Source organism: Perna viridis, chromosome 7 (genome assembly GCF_037379345.1).
Source record: "Perna viridis isolate PV_CMFRI_1.1 ecotype Kerala chromosome 7, ASM3737934v1, whole genome shotgun sequence".
In the NCBI taxonomy this organism is placed as follows: Eukaryota; Metazoa; Mollusca; class Bivalvia; order Mytilida; family Mytilidae; genus Perna; species Perna viridis.
The window spans coordinates 25,450,737-25,468,749 of NC_142451.1; the positions used below are offsets into that span (position 1 = coordinate 25,450,737).

Consider the following 18,013-nt stretch of genomic DNA (forward strand, 5'->3'; position numbering starts at 1 on the left):
GAAAACAACTTTATTTCAACAAAATAAGACACAATTTCCAGAAATGAACTGTACTACCTCAAGTCTCGGTATTACCACTACATGTAATTCATAAATTTGAAAAATCTTCGTGCTTAAATAAAATTCGTTTTTGAATTACATGATGAAAACAATAATGATATTGTGTATTTATTCGGACTGCAGTCTGGTCAATGAACGGAGAAATACATACGACTCATCTATGGCGATTTAGTATTAACGATGGTAAATAATTACCGGTAATGGGTATTGTACCAAAAAAGAAGATTATAATATCAGGTCCAACAGGATAAAAAAAAACTACATATGTTTTACTGTTAGAGAACGAAAAATATCAAGTTGTTTTTCATTAATCTAAAGCAGCACCACTGATAATAAAATCTAAGGACAATCAATATTGTGCACCACTGTTTGATTTCATATTGTAACATCGAATGCGCGGGCAACCCTGTTTCACAGTAATCTTAAATAATGATGGATGGATGTGACCTTATCATACAGTTAATAATGTACATGTACACAAATACAACAAAGCTGTATTCGACACCTTTAATTTGTATATGATGACAATGATGGCAGCATACTGTCCATTTTTAACTTTTGTTAACAAGTGTACTATTTTATCTGTAATATGTTTGTGATATATCATAATTAAGACCTTTAAAAGCACTGGTTCACTTAAAAAACCAATATACGAGAAAAAAAGAAACAAAGAAAGAAGAAAAGAAACTTTTGGTTGTTCCATTGGAGTACATATTTCAAGAATTGATTTCTATGAATTTCTTTTTGACCTACTTATAATTATTTTAATTTTTTTATTGAGTTTTATCAATGCACCATTCGGTTTTCCAAGTAACGCTATTGAAAAGCCACTTTTGGTTTGGATAGACCGCAGATGTATTAAAAATGTAACCTTCATGATACTTGTTGATAAAATTACAATATCACAGAAAATTTATTTCACCAACCAAATATAGTATTCTTTAATTCTAGAACGTAATATACGTCAACATGGAGGTAGCAAGTTAATATTTCATTAATATATACTGAATATTTCATGTCAAAATCTGTATCACATGTTATATCACAAGTAAGCCAAACACTTACTGAAACGCTCAAAATGATCAGAACATACACAGAATTAAATGAAAAAAATATGTTCAGTGTTATTCATTGCAAATTCAGTGTGTATTTCTCAAGTCGTGTTCAGTGTTTTCGGTGAAGCGTTCAGTAAGTTCAGTAGTCCACTTGAAAGTCAGTTCAGTAACCGATCAGTGAATTTCATTGAATTAAATTATTTGTGTTAAGTTGTAAACAAGAGTTTGTTCAGTATGGTTCAGTATACAGAAATATTAATTATCTCCCTTTAACCTCCAAAATAATTTTACATGCACTATTTCAAAGCAATATCTTTATAGCTTATTTGACCGAATAATCTAGAACGTTGGGCTTAGTGAAGGAGGTGTAGCCATATATGTCAGAGCAGAGGATGGCCCCTTAACTTTAAGTAGATATAGACATGTATATGTATATTTATTCTTGCATCATGTTATGTTGATCCTCCCTGTACATGATAACTATCGTTATGTCCTCTTCTCGTACACGAATGTTTCTTTCGAATAATTACGAATATAAACAAGTACTATCTTTAAAAATAAAATTTGTCAGGGCAGTAAAATTTGTTATGTTTACTTATAATTTTCTACATTTCATGCAGGAAATGACACATGGCACACGATTTTAATTTTCGATACAGTTTTTTTCGAACCGCAACTGAGTTATCAGTAGTTGGCCAATCGGTAAACCAAACTGCGATCAGGTGACTTCCGTTTCCATAGAAGAGCGTCTTTAAGGTCAAAGGGTGAAAAACGAAACTATACCGACTGCATCAGAAATATTCAAAAGATTCGTAAAACTAACACGAATCCTTGCGAAAGCCATTTTACAATGATTTGTGATTTCTTCACGATTGGTTATGAGAATGAACAATACCCATTTACTGTTTATTAAATATGAACGCATTCCGTTTATAATAACAATTCACGGCTGATTCATTGCGGGTATGTACGAGCAATTAACGAATGCATACGATGGATTAACCAATAAACACGAAACCTGATTGATTGCTTTATTTTCTAAAACTTCTTCCAATAAAGTATTGAACGCGTTTTGTAAGGGATGTTGCGCAGAGGTAGTATAATTACCGTTGTAATTTAATTGAGGATTTTTTGTACTGATTGCATGCCACTATTTCAATTACCTTTCGTAATGGTCAATAATGCTTAGGTAATGTGTTGTCGCTGATTTGCAGTAGTAATGATAATAATATACTAAAACATCCTTAATAAAAATAAAAACAAAATTGTACTGCATTGAATTCCATATTAACAGTATTTTAACCACGATTTCTTCGCTAAATTAAAAATTATTAAACGTTTGAGTAAAAACTAAACAAATCAATCTACACAATGATACTTAAAAAACGAATAGTATGCCTTTTTGTTTAAGAAATAAATCACTCCATTTTATCATTGTTTTACCACGGGCTGGCCATTTATGCTGCTTTAAATTACGACATAAATGGCTTGCCCGTAGTAAAACAATGATAAAATGGAGTCTCCGTGATTTATTTGGATTCTTACAGGAATAGTTTCTTCATATATGTGTTGCACGAAATGTTGGTCATGTGTTTATCACTTTTTTACCTAGGCTGTGGTCTAAAAAGCTTTGCAGCATGTCATATTAGAATATAAAATGACACCAAAATGTTTTTTTTTTTTAAATTATTGAATAAAAATTCAAATAGAAAAACCTGGAGATTACAAACAAAATAAAACTGAATTAAAAAATGGAAATGATTGTTATTCCTGGTTTTTCTCGAGTTGTAAAACAAAAAAAGTTATTTCAGACTTTTCTCTATTTCTATAATCTTGCGCACACCAAAAAACATTTCCTTTACGACTTCATACTCCGTCAGGCCTAAACGACGCTTATTGCTGACGTCATAGATACCATCAATGCTCTCCGTGTGTTCTCCATTCACACCTGCGTAAAATAGAATAATTTAAATGTTATTAGGAAAACTTTAGATATTATAGAGTGGGTAAAAAATCTACCAAATTTGTACTCTGGGCCTAAGTACCAAGTTCAACACTTAGCTTCCGCAAAAATTAGAAATACCGAAATATTTCGTATACCTTTTTACCTCAAAGTAACACACAAAAAAAACCGCTGTACGGTATAAATATATACAGTGTATATGTTTAAATATAATTTCGATTCGCTGAGAAACAAAATGTTAATCGAGTAAGATAATAAAACTTTCTATCATTTAAAGGTCACTCGCTCTTGAACCCTGAGTTACATGTCTACATGATCATGGTGTATTTAACGTTGTTGTACGAACTCTCGTCTTATTTGAATGACAAATACATACCAATTATTTCATACTCCTATACTTCACCCATTGCATCCAAAATTTTCAATTATAAAGGCTATTGCAGAACCTCGAGATTGAGGACTTCAAGGCTAAACCACCTGATTTTTCTTGCAAAAACTCTCCATTCAAACATGGTCCTTCTGGTAACTTCGTTTCGGGCAATTTAACCATCATCGAAAACGAATCTCTGCGTAATATCCTTTCTAAAGGTCCCAAGTACCGTGAACCACGTTCCATAAATTGGAATTATAACTTTAATGTTCTTATGGATGCCGTGGAGGACTATGCAAGAAAATGGATAAAACGAGAACAAGAAGACATTGATTCTCTGTCAGAGTGGTTAAATGCCGTGAGGTCTTTAATTTTGAAACGAATGAAAGTTTTAAGTAGGTCAATGAGTGCCAAAGCTACAATTTTCAAAGACCCCGAAGTAGCAAAAACAATGTCTACTATACATTACAAATATGTTGTCGTACCAGCAGACAAAGCCCAAAACAACATTGTTTTTGCCTGCAAAACGTTTTACACCCAATGTTTATTATCAGTGGTAGACGTAGAAAATAATAGCAGTGATAAGATATATACTTCTACCACACTCTCCATAGAAGAGATTGTGGAAAACCGTAAATCTGTGCTATCCTCTTTTGGTCTCTGCCAAGGACGATAATTGTGAACTGGATTCCTAAACTCCACAAGAATCCACACAAACAACGTTTCATAGCTGGATCTGCAAAATGTACCAACAAACCTCTTTCAAAACAGTAATACTCACAACTGTCAAAGAGGGTCTGCAGTCCTACCACAACACTTGTTATTCCCGTAGTGGTATTAATTCAATGTGGATCCTAAAAAATTCCAAAGACCTTTTGGAGACCATCAGTTCAAGACTATTATCTGAATATAATAGCATTAAAACCTATGATTTTTCAACACTGCATACTTCTATTTCCCATATTCAGTTAAAATCCCGACTTAAAATATTATACATCGTTGTTGTCCAAAAAAAGATGGTACACCTAGAAACAAATATATAGTTTTTGGTAGAGATTCCTCATACTTTGTAAGAAATAATTCCAAATCATCTTCCAAATATACAGAGGAAGATGTTTACAAAATGCTGGAATTTTTAATCGACATCATATTTGTCCAGTGTAGTGGACGTGTTTTTTCAATAAACGGTCGGCATTCCAATGGGATCAAATTGTTCTCAAATTTAAGATTTATATACTATATACAGTATATACCTCGAAGTTGTAGGTTATATTGCTGACAGATAGTGTTAAGCATTTCTCTTTTTTTGTCAAGCATGGGTATTTTGATAAGGACACTTGCTCTCATACAAGTTCCAATATTTGTTGGACAGTTTCCGAGATAACCGTAGTCTTCATCATGGCCAAACTTAATCTTTTGTTCCAACTGTATTATGGCCTATAAAATGAAATGTTTTAACTATAACGCTGAGGATTTACATGTACATTTTATATATAGATAACAAAATTCTCTATTGAACTGCAAGTTAGGATTTCCGAAAAAGTTTATAATATTGCACTGGAATTTATCACCTACAAATCAGAATGTTCTGAAAAAAATATAATGCAGGGAATAAATATGTATATTTTGGAAAAAAAACTCCCATTGTCATGCCAATATTTTACACGACTTTAGAAATCATACTTATATATTGTTCAGGTCTACTCAATCTTACGAAAATCAAACGACAATTAACACAAAAGAAATATATAATATATACGAAGTCAGTTATACAAAGTCCGGAAACTGTATTATAAATGTACAGAAAATAAAAACCTACGATTGCCAGTCTTCGATGGACAGCATCTACGTCACTTCCTTTTTGCATAGAAATGATACGTAAATGATCACCTTCATTTAACCAAACTAGAAAAGTTCTGGAAGGGTTCATATAAATCCCTCTTCCAACTGGCCATCCCTCATACGCACCAGCATCACGTGCAGTACTAACAAAGAAGCAAAGATTTTAAAAACGCGAGTAAGACAATTTGACGTCGATTTTCGTTCGAAAGTAGGATTAGAGACTAAAATAAAGTTAGTATTGCAATTATAATACATATATGAAAAACAAAACTTCAATGATATTTCAGACCTTATGTTGCTGAGAAATATTATACATCAACAATAAAAAATTAACAAACACACAAACAAAAACATCACCGCCCCAAAACCTCAAAAACCAATCCAAAATGCACAAAAACACTAAAATAACCCCCCCCCAAAAAAAAAACCAAAAAAAAAAACCGAATCATATGTATTGGAACGGGGCAAAATACAAGGGAACATATAAAATAAGAAAGGAGACTAAAAATTTAAAATGGAACCAAAACAAATTGTCACAATATGCACGGCGCAAAAAAAATCGTCGTATGCCGGAACAATGAAAGTACCATGTCCGGAAAGAAAAATAATGACTGCATCGGAAACTTAAAGCTAACATTCAGCTCATGTATATGTATTTCATCGAACCAAAAAATGGTGAAATACTATCAAGTCAAAATTTTAGTTTAAATATTTAAACATATTTTTACAAAACGCCTTTAAGAACATGCTGAGCATTTTTTTCCGGAATTGTATTTACACATGTAATTGAATTCTATTGAATAGATTTAAGTACAACTAGTGATATAGTTATCTGGAAAATAGAAAAAAAGTTGTTTGAACTCTCTATGAAACTTAGATTAAATACTTATGAAAGGATGGAAACTTTCAATTTTAATTTTTGACCAATTAAATAGCACTCCAGATAAGAATCTTGCAAAAATGTGATTAATGGTTGGAAAGCCAACATAATTTGATGTTCGATATTTTGGCTAAAATGTTATAGTAAACAGAAATTTTGTGGCTTTTCATATAACCCTAGGTCTTAGGAGATATGTATTCTAGAATTCAAAATGAAGGGAAACGACTCTAAAATACAATAGAAACTGTTGGATTTTCAAAGAAGATTATCCCCTAAGAGCAGACAGTTTTGAATGAATAATTATTCTTTTTCATCATATAGACCTATAATGCAAGTCTTTTTTGTGTGCATCACCTATTACAGAATTACAAAATTAACCTACTGATTATCATTGCGGTACATCAAATGGTCATCAACCAACTGTTGGTACTGCTCCGGCGTTAATGAATCTATTGGAATATAGCGGCCTTTATAATCATCGTCAAGGGTAGCTAAGGCGTCTAAGGTAAGGTCTACAATCTTAGTTCTCTGCTGAAATATAAATATATAAAAAAAATGAATTGTTATGTTATTACATCTTAATGTATAGTACCACAGAAAAAATGATAAACTATTATAATTCAATGAAATAAAATTTAGCAAGGTCAAATAATAATATTGAAAAAAAAAAACCGAACAACATACAGAAAACCAAAGGCTAAACAAAAATAAAACAACAAACAACAGAGAGAAAGCAACACAGTACAGATACCAATCACTGTTAAATTAGATGTGACATGCAGACAAACTAGTGCGTATAAAGTAACACTTCAATACAAATTTATTAATCATAAACTTTAGAAAAGGGTTCGGTATATACTGGTTTCACTGTAAAAGTACATGTTGGTTATTAATGATGCATGATGGGAATTCCTCTCGATTTTAGCCAGAACTATATTTAAATATATAATTGGAATGTAAATAAAATTGAAACGATGTCTTATACTGCAATCGATTTTACTTCAAATGTTTGTTCTTTAGAATCACCGATACAATTTACCTTAAAAGCAGTGGCATGTTTTCAAACACTGAAAATCAAATACCTCATTGCCACTGATTCATTTAAAATGAATAAAATAAAGATTATAAACATATAAAAACGTATAGTTACTTCATTCGTTATCAGCGGAGGGAATGGAAATCCCTCAAAACTCCTTGCAACACGAATTCTTGTGGAAATGATGAATTTGCCACTTTCATCTATAATAGGAAAGTTGTTGTTTTTTTCGATTCCAAAGTGTTTTGGTGGATGGTGCGCACTGGTTACATTGTGGTAATCACACACAATTGGATGGAGTAGAGGCCTAAATACCTTATATGCTTCAGGGTCACATGAGTAGACACCAACCTTACTGTCAGGATTCAGACAACCTAGATAATAATATATTTAGTATAGTGTACATGATAGCTGAAAGATAAAAACATCAACACTGAAGTCATAGGATTTGGTAATTAAATACACAAACACCATTCTTATAAATATTGCTAAATTCGATATACTGTATTTATGTTTCAAGGAGTATTTTCTCATCTGATAACAAAATATAACTTGGACAGATTTTCAACTAAACAGTCCAACCAAGTAAGGACAAATTATTCCAGAGTAAAATTTCATGAATTTAATGCATTTTATTTGTGGATATCAATTGAAATTATACAGGAGAAGTACAATTTAGTAGAAATAATTCAAAGTCAAGGCATATTTCAACAGAAACAAAATTTTACGAAGATGACAGCTAATGCAGCTTTACGAATTGTGAAGGGTAATTTCAGTAAATTCAGTTGCTTCATTCAACACTAGTTCAGTAGTGTTAAGAGTGCATTAAGAGTGTTCGGTATTTTCTGACATGGGAAAACAAGTATATGTCTAGTATTGTAAATAGTAGACAAATGTTTAACAGTCTCATATTATATTCATAATAGATATTAAATGAGATTGAGTTACCTCCCTTAAATTAGATTTATTTTAAAGTGCAAATATAAAGTAAAGGTTTTTTTTAATGTCGTTGACTTCCCATTTCTGGTTTCGCAGTTACGGCCCAATATGTTTGGCTTTAAATTATCATTTATATTATTTTTATAATATTTTAAGATAAATGTAAGATATATAAATGAAGAAATGAAAACTTATTATTATTCATGAGTAATAAAATGAAGAAAATTGTAATTAAGATAAAAATACAGAATAATTCTGAAAATAACAATTGAGATAAATGAAAAATAAGAAAATGCCAACTGTTCCGTAAGCTGGTGGAAGCCTATGATAACAAAATCTATATCCTAACAACAGACAATAGTTCAGATGTTGCTTTTTCTTAAGACAGCGATAACCTGAAAAAAAAGACGAGAAATAAAAAAAACATAAAGTCATTTCAAAACATAACACCAGATAATTATTATTTCAAATGAAAGGGGCATATGTCAATATATATGAAATATATTATCATGTAAATTTGCATTTTTATATTTTAATAGAAAATTATAAGAACACTAAGTTTGCATTTAAATTGAAAACGTTTATACACTTGCTCTATTTTTAACTTGTTATCTTGATTTTTAAAGAAAAAAAGATTGGTTCTTATCGACCTTCGTGCCGAAATATAAGTTCAAATTTGTCCATTAGTTCTCTAAAATCTATGTCTTTTGTTACTAAAATAATGCGTAGGGTATTAATTTGATATGTGAGAAACTTTGTCATTCATTACAATGTTAGGGAAAATGTGTTCTCTTTTCAAAACGCGAGGCGCTACATGTAAAATCATTACTGTAGAGCACGTACTGGGGATACACTCGCGTATATTGGGGAAAGGCAATACAATGAATGAACGTGTTAACTTGACTTAAATTAACATCACGAGTCTGTTTATTAGTCTGACAATGACATTAAGTATATTGAAGCACCTTCCTATATCAAAATTAAAAAAAAAACCTGATTAGGTACATGTACAATATAAACTAAGATAAAACGCTGGGTTACTTCATCTACTAAAAAATCGCGTTCAAATGAAGGTGTGAAGGAATCCGTATATTTAACCTAATACTTGTTTTCCTCAGTCAAGGTCAAATTAGAAATGACTGAATTATAAAGATACAAGGATTTCTTTTGTGTTTTGGGAAAAATGAAAGTAATCAAGATCAGCAATTATGGTAATGTTCTTACAGTCAACGTAGGTCTGAATAAGACCGTAACTGTATAATGTAGTTAATTTATCTTACAGTGATAACAAAAGGTGTGACACTTGACATTCAAGTTAAACGATTGTGGAATCTCATTTGTCTGTTCAAATATAGCCGAGGGAGTGAGTAATCAAGGGAACCAAAGTTATAGCGGTAATCAAAAGAATGTAATCCAGGGATAAAGACCAGACATGGAAAACAGACATACACAACAAAGAAAATAAAGTAACTAAAATCATGCATACAAAATAACAAAAGCAAATGAGCAACTCGGACTCCGCTAAAAACTGGGAGCATGGACAAGGCGTACCGGTAGAGTAAGCGTACTCTGCTTTTCTAGAAACACCCGCCGAGTTGTTCATAAAAATTCAAGTCCGGGGTAGACAAACGAGGAAATGAAAACTATGACCCGTTGAATAAATCAGTTTTATGGTGCAGATGGATACACCATAATGATCCACGAGTTCATGATGACGACCAAGATGACTTCAATCTTGTAGCAACATAATCCTGTTCCAGAGGCCTATTTGTTAGGGTTCTAGCGCGAACATATAACTGATTTCAAACAGAAACCCACAATGTTTCCATTCTTAATATACAGAAATTAAAATCGAGACATCTATTGATAGCAGACATAATTGCGGTGAAATCGAATAAACGGCCGAAGGAAGGAAGGACAGAGGGCGTTTTAAGTAAATCTTTCATTTGTCGAGTGGGGTATGATAAAATTTACTATGCTAATAGGTCTTTGCTGCGGCTTTTAATATCCATGGAGCGTTTAACAGCATTAACAATACAGTGTGGTTGTTTTTTGTTTACTAAAAGTGAATTAAATGGTCCGAGTGTGAGTTGTGTTTCGTTTTTCAAACCTAAATGTACTCTCAAATTGTTAATACTTCCATTAAATAGAACGCATCATTAATTCATTATTATTTTCGATTTTTAACTATGCGGTGGGTCGCTGTCCTGGATTTCAAGGTAGCGAATAAGCATTAAGTTCTTGAAAGAGAGAGGTGACTAGTGTATCATTTCTCGCTAGTTTAGTTCTCTCGCATATAATTTGTTTGATACCCTTTTATTGCTTCCTTAGGCAGAGAATCAATGTTTCCTGTGGACCACATTTCCTCAGGGAACGTTTAAGTCAGCTAATTTCGTGTTAACATTTGGACAAAACTGCAGATAATATCTTGAAACCCCTGTCCTGAAATCCTCTGAACCCCCCTTCTTTTAATATCCCGGTTTTAAATTGGTGCGTTTAAACACCGCTCAGGATTCCACAGTGCACACAGGACCAGATGAAAAGATACATGTATATGACGTAACGATTCATCTTTATACTACAAAAAAAAAAAAAAAAAAAAAAAAAACCAAAAAAACAAACGAGTATATATGCTATTTGGACAGTATACAATGTACGGTTCAACCAGCTCGGCATTTGGCTGAGTTAATGATTCGTGAATTCACAGTACACCTATTACTTTACCAGTAAGTGATTAATTGTGATTAATTAACACGGTGACGTAAAATATGATAACTTTGTATCATAGACTTTTATTTTTTGCAAATCAGTGAATATGACATCACTAATGAGATTGGCGAACTCTCCTATTACAGGTTTATGATGATATACTATGTTCCTATGATAGGTTAATTAAAAAAAATAGTTTTCTTCTTTTCACTTTTTAGTGTTGGGTTTTAATGTTGTGTGTTTTTTTTTAATTATAAAATAATAAATAATATAAAAATAGATATATAGTCTGATAAGAGAAGAAAATGGGTTTAAATAATACCTGTCCACTTTATCACTATTTTTAAAGATGTAATTAATATGGCAAGCCAAAGTGGACAAAAATAAGTGTTTTCTAATATTAAAAATGATTTTTTAGATATTACAAATTCATTTTTAATATAACAAATTTGATTTCTAATACTACAAAACCTGTTTTTAATATTAAAAAATATTTTTTTATATTAAAAATTCAATTGAATTTCTAATATTAAAACGTGTTAAAAAATTATTGAATTTACATTTTTTTAATATTATAAAATCATTTAGTAATATTAAAAAATGTGACTGATTTTGCAAAATGTTTTTTTTTAATATTACAAATTCATTTTCTAATATTATAAATTCATTTTCTAATATTACAAATTCAATTGGTAATATTACTTAATCAGGATTTTCTAATATCAAAAAAGTATGTTTTCTTAATATCACAAATTTGTTTTCTAATATTACAAATAGGATTTCTGATATCACAAAACCATTTTTTAATATTTAAAATTCAATTGAATTTCGAATATTAAAAGTGATGATTTAATATTAGAAATCGATTTTCGTACTATTAGACTAAGTAAGTGTTTAGTTTGGGCACATACAGAGTATATACATTTATACACTCAATAAACTTTGAATTGTCTGACTGTGCCATAGACCTGCAAAGTTTCCCATCATTGCGTTGCACCTGTAATACAATTAGCACGTTTTTGAATGTATGTCTTTGTTTGGTACAGAAATTTCCATTTTTGATCATTTAAAGCTAGCTTTCTATATTTTATTTCACTATCATTGTGTTCAGACATGTAGTCTCTTCATCACAAAATAAACATATAAAATCTATGCTATCCTGCAAAATAATGTATGGACATACGTTTAGTACCATATCGACTTAGAGCAAACAATAATATGCACCTATAATTCATCTATGCAAATCATAGTAAAAAAATATTGCCGTTCATGGGTCTTTCTTGTTTTTGACTTTTTACAGCAATTTATGTCGTAAAATGTTAAAATAAACAGCATTTTAGAAAACATTTTTGCTCTCATCTGAAAAAAAAAAACAAAACATCACAGTTTAAGCCAAATTATTTCTTGTGTGACTGAGAAGAATCCAGAATTGAAAGAAGCAATAGCGAAGGTAGCAACGGAGGAAATACAAAAAAACCCAAAAAAAACCCACTGATTTTCATCAAAAATTGTACTCGTGAAAAATATTGCAGAAAGTGACATTAAGGTATATGAAAAGCTATTTTAGATAACGTCAATCGTGAAATTTTGGCGGCAATTTTTTTTTTGCAATTTTCGCGGTAAATACCGATACAGTGATACCTGTCATCCCGGTTCCCGGGTCTACGTTCCAGGTATCAGCTTTTAGCTATACACTCTGACGATGTTCCGGTACATTTATTTATGTGTAACATACTGAATATTGCGACCGAAAACCAGAATAATATGTCTGAACCAAATATTTTTTTAAGTCTCCTTGAACCTGTTTGAATGTATTTCGATAAACTGAACATATGTCTGCAAGGACAGAAACTACAGTCCAAAAGGGTTTCGGTATAGACAGTTTTCAACAAGTGGCAACATCCCATCAGCATATGGAGTGTTCATATCACAACTCATACGTTATGCCAGAGCTTGCCGAAACTACGCAGACATTTTGTATCACGCTAGAACTCTAACAAATAGGCTTCTGGAACAGGGTTATGCAGCTACAAGATTGAAGTCATCACCATAGAAGCTTTATGGTCGTCATCATGAACTCGTGGATCGTTATGGTGTATCCATCTGCACCATGAAAACTGATTTGTTCAATGGGTCATAGTTTTTCATTTCCTCGTTTGTCTACCCCGGGTAGTCCGAGTTGCTCATTTGCTTTTTTTACCTTGTACGTATGATTTTAGTTATTTTATGTTCTTTGTTGTGTATATCTGTTTTCCATGTCTGGTCTTTGTCCCTGGATTGCATTCTTTTGATTACCGCTATAACTTTGGTTCCCTTGATTACTCTGTCACTACATTTGAATGGTAGACGAGGACCCATTCTCATGAAACCACGAAGTCTCGTGAAGAGACTGACATACCCTATTTTGAACCTTGATAAACTTAAAACATGTCTGAAATGAACAGAATCTAAAGTCTAGAAGGGTTTTGGTTTAGACACTGCATAAACTTCTGAATAATTGGATATTCTTAAAATGTACGTCTTTAACACAAAATTCATGTAGATCCACTGAAAAAAAAATCAAATTATATAATGTTCTAATCTTTTAAATCATACAATCTTACCAGAACGAATTACATCTGCGAGTGTTGTTCCTAATTGTGTCGTTTTATTTTTCAGCATTTGATATAAGTCAAATGTCAAATATTTCTTGAGTAACGAATTACTTTCAATCTTTTCAAGTTTCTCCCAGAGATCTTCCAGTTCAGACATCATTACCTGTATGATATCTACTTACTTTACTTTATCCATTTATTTTGGTACTGACTATGGTTCTTTTAAATTGATCTGCTTGGTCGCTGTTCTGTGGCCGACTTATTCATTTTATTATCCTCATTATCATCAACTGTGACAAATAAATATTTTAAACATTTGTACACAAAAAAATATATATTAACAAAATCATTCATTGGAAATATTTTTTACATTGACAGCCTACTTTCATAATTCATTAAAAATTAAAATATGCATGAATCCGAATAATTGCAAAAGATAGAAAATAAAGTGAACCATTGTCAAGGAAGCGCAAGTTTTAGAGTAATCAGGGGAACCGAGATTCTAGCGAAAATAAAAATAATGTAATCCAGGGACAGAGATCGGACTTTGAAAACAGACACACACAACAATGAACATATATAAAACAAAAATAATACGTACAAAGCAACAAAAGTAAATGAGCAATTCGGAATCCTATAAAAACTGGGAGGAAAAGTCAATTACAAAATGACATACTATACTCGACGTCACCTTGATCTCGGAAACAATTTAATCACCAATGTTATCAAAAATTTCATTTTCCAGCAAATACATCCTTCACAATACAATTTCGGACAGAAAATCCCATAGTGATTCTCAATTCGTTTTTTCTTCTCTGTTAATATATTGGTAATTCACGTACGAATTAAATAAGCTATGGGTAGTAAAAATAACCTGAGGAATGGTTACAAACTCGAAGTTGAGTGGTTTTAGTCAGATCACTTATTATCTACTATCTCATGGTTTCCGAATGATGACTGACTGGACAATGTAAACAACATGGCGTTTGAAAATGTGCGATTTATACAGAATATCTAAAACTGTCTGTATTGTTTGTTATTTACAACAATATAATTTTATACAAACTATTTCTTTTAGCCTGGTTATAAAAAAGGAATTATCAGTTGTTCATGACAGTATCTTCTGCTATACTTATTATCATTTATTATAAATATGAGACAGGCTTAAACTGTAAAATGACGAAGTTTCAAGCTAGAGTTGCCGTATTAGTGGGAGGTCTTATGGTAGACCAAGGAAGACTTGTTGTCTGATCAAATAACTTCCGTATAATAATAGTTTAAGCTATTATAGAGGGCTACTTCTATGGAACATCATAAAGAAAAAGATTTCTAAAGTTTGACATAGATATAAGGGTCCATAAAAACAATTTTGGCGAAGAAGATACGAAACTAGTTTTCTCTGCATTCATTTTTTTCTCATTCGGAACTATTCAGTCATTTCGGTTACAAGAAATCAAGATTTTCCGAAGTAATACATCAAATTTGTATTTATTACCGCCATAGATACGTCCTTGTTATCTATTTTCTTTTATATACACTGAAGATTGCACTGACAAATGTATAAACAAAATCATTAAAATGGTAACAAAATATGTTTCTTTAAATATGTATACTAAATGACTGCAATTTTGAATTATGCAATACCATTTTAATTACTCTTTTCATATAGTGAAAATGTGATATTTTTTTCCCCATTTCACAAAATTAAATACCGTGGAACCGAAAAATTCAAGACTCATAAATCGCCGTCATATTCTAACTTAAAGCTTATTTAATTTGATGCATCAGATAAATGAAGGCTGATGAAGAAGATTTATTTCACATTTAAGAATATTGGGAACTTACAGTTACAATTTATAGAGTGATAATTTCTTTCTGATTTTTTTTGGATTGCCCCATATTACCATTTCGTTTTTCCAGCTATTCTCTCTCATGTTTATTAAACACAATAACTTGAAACGAACAATAATCAACATGTTTTTTTATTCTTTATCAACGGTAGATGTCAAGTAATAACAATAACAAAAGAATGACCAGAACAGAATTTTATCTTAAAAATAAAGTCCGGTATGACTAAAAGAAGAATTCCGGATGCGGTGATGTGATAACATGTTAAGCTGGAGGGGGAAATAACTCTGGAATAGTGCCACAGGATTCCGGTTCCCGGCAGTGTGTACATTGGTTCGGTTGCACGGCACCACACTGGCATCCACCGTTCTGACAACAGGCACATGTAAATGAGGAAGGTTTATATCCACATTTACATCCACTGAACGTAGCGGTGTAATAGTCTATCTCTAAAAAAATAATGATAAGAATCATGGGCACATATGGTTATATCTAAACGACTGCACACATAGAAAGTAAAAGCAAGAAGATTACGATTAAACAAATTACAGTATAATGAAAGTCCAGGGATAAAGACTAAACAAGAAGCAGACTAAAAAAAAGAAAAAAAAGACAATAAACTAAAGGAAAACACATAAAAATGAATAACCCAGACTTCATTATAGAAAACAATCACTAATTGTCGCTGTTTTCATGGTGGATAGAACAGCGTGAAAAGTAGTACCCGGGAAATTATTTTTTAAAACCATGTTTCACTTATTAGTTTTTCAAACCGCGAATATGGTTACTTGACAGAATCCGCGAAAATTAATACGTTTACAGTACATGATTTAATTGAGTATTAGGGAGTGATGATGTCACTAATGGCAATGTGTATACTGACCGCGACAAACATACAAACATACTCTATATATTTAATTCCATCATTATTTCTGCTTGTTTGTCAAATTTCACCAACTTTATCTTTAATGAACATACCTGACACGACAGGAAGTTTAGACCATCCAGTAGTATTTTTTGTTGGTTCACAAACCTCATGCGCAGAGTTTTGTTCCCCTTTCATATAACATACGCCATTTATAAGGCAAGTTCCGTGCTGAAATGTAACATACATCATTTCTAAAACAATTTCAATTCTGAAATGTAACATGCACCATATATAAAACAAGTCCAATTCTGAAATGTAACATGCACCATATATAAAACAATTCCAATTCTGAAATGTAACATGCACCATATATAAAACAAGTTCAAAATCGAAATGTAGCATACCTTATTTATAAAGCGAATTACGGTCTGAAAGATGCACCATTTGATATGCGAAACATGCATATACTGAATGAAATAACCGTTTTGTATAACCTTACCAATAATAAAAATACAAAAGATGCTGTCATTTTCATTTACAAAAAAAGGAAAGTTTGAATATTTCCATCTTCATTTTGTCCTTGTAAATGTTTGGCTAAAACCAAAATCAGGAACACTATTATTAGAACAAGTAATATGATACTCATGATACGACGACAAAGACTTAACGACAACAACAGAAAAAGAAACAACAAAAATTTTAAAAAAACTAAAGAATAGATCAGCAACCAGTAATTGTTATGTTTTGTATCAGAATAGCCATTCTATTTGACTATCGACGAATATCGCCCTCTTGATGGCCGTTCTTGCGTTCATCCTTCACACTTTTGCATTAATACTCCCTAAAATGCTTGGTAGATTTTAAAGAAATTGCTCAAAGACAATTATCAGTTTCCATTGTGCATCTATTTTAAAATGTTTTTTTTATCATTAGCATTATATATACTTTGCATTTGGTAGGGAGTTGGGTTGCAACACTTCTTGCAAACGCGCTTGGAGATTTTCATAAACATTTCAGGAAAACCTAGTCAGGTAAAGCGAGTGTGCTATTGGTATTAGCATTTCTGATCTAAATAGTAATTGAGTCATCATTAAAGGGTTGACATAAATTTTGGCATAACTCAGAAATAGGGTAATGTTATGTCCTTGGCTTTTTTTACTCTATTGGTGAATTTAAATATAAATTTCTACAAAATAAATGCCTGTTATATCATTGTGTTATTCAGAATGTTGCTTTGGACATATTTATGATTATTTTATTGTAGCATGGAAATTATTACGGGGTATAAGAAGGTAATGTCATTCCCCGTCTCTTGTGTTGCTTTATGGTCTGAATGGATTTTTAGAGGATTTCCACTAACCTTAAATTCACTCTGCAATTATCCACGTAAAGGGATCACTTTTACCTCTTAGATGATATGTATTTTATTCATAACGCTATTCAGAATTATGAATTATAAACATGAGGTTTTAATTCAAACTTCTTATTATAATTGTCTGCATAGGTGAGTGGGGGATCTCGTTTTGTGAACTATGTTCGTTGCAGTTCTAGAGAAGGGACTATAAATACTTTTATTTAAATTGCAGATTAAAAAATAGGTTAAGAATTGGTTGTTTTGTTACAATGGGAAATGCAAAAGAAATAACAAATATCATGACGTAAATATTATGCAAAAAGTACCTTTTGTGTACAGACACCCTGACTATTGCAAGTTTTACATTTCGAGTCAAATACGATAAAGACTTTCTCTGGACTCCATTTCTGGCCATCAGTTGTTACTGAAACTTTGTACATTTCAACTGACGATTCTGTAATTCAGAAATAGACTTACATACGGCGTTTATATGTG

At 31.6% G+C, this 18,013-nt stretch overlaps 2 protein-coding genes across 2 annotated transcripts in view; both read right to left on the minus strand.

Annotated features, from left to right (window-relative positions):
• Nucleotides 1-560: 560 nt before the first annotated feature.
• On the minus strand, nucleotides 561-13,662 carry LOC148611976 (arginine kinase-like). Its single transcript, XM_088593034.1, has 6 exons — nucleotides 13,458-13,662; nucleotides 7,321-7,580; nucleotides 6,553-6,701; nucleotides 5,268-5,433; nucleotides 4,702-4,885; nucleotides 561-3,063 (listed from the first exon to the last, which is right to left on the minus strand). Exons 1-6 carry the CDS (start codon nucleotides 13,606-13,608, stop codon nucleotides 2,918-2,920), a joined length of 1,056 nt encoding a protein of 351 aa, XP_088449160.1. The 5' UTR covers nucleotides 13,609-13,662; the 3' UTR covers nucleotides 561-2,917.
• A 1,772-nt stretch (nucleotides 13,663-15,434) lies between these two features.
• The window catches only part of LOC148611977 (von Willebrand factor D and EGF domain-containing protein-like), a 30,368-nt gene continuing 27,789 nt past the window's right edge, over nucleotides 15,435-18,013 (minus strand). Inside the window, exons 12-14 of the mRNA XM_088595346.1 lie at nucleotides 17,845-17,972; nucleotides 16,275-16,392; nucleotides 15,435-15,745 (exon numbers count right to left, since the gene is read on the minus strand). Of these exons, the coding sequence (XP_088451472.1) occupies nucleotides 15,561-15,745; nucleotides 16,275-16,392; nucleotides 17,845-17,972 (431 nt within the window). The 3' untranslated portion in view covers nucleotides 15,435-15,560. The remainder of the gene's footprint in view (nucleotides 15,746-16,274; nucleotides 16,393-17,844; nucleotides 17,973-18,013) is intronic.

Coding starts and splice junctions, on each gene's coding strand:
- LOC148611976 (XM_088593034.1), bottom strand. CDS start 13,608: ATGATGTCTGAACTGGAAGATCTCTGGGAGAAACTTGAAAAGATTGAA. Junction 6,702..7,320: donor CTCCGCTGATAACGAATGAA/GTAACTATACGT, acceptor TTTATATTTCAG/CAGAGAACTAAGATTGTAGA. Junction 5,434..6,552: donor ATGTACCGCAATGATAATCA/GTAGGTTAATTT, acceptor CTTCTTTGTTAG/TACTGCACGTGATGCTGGTG.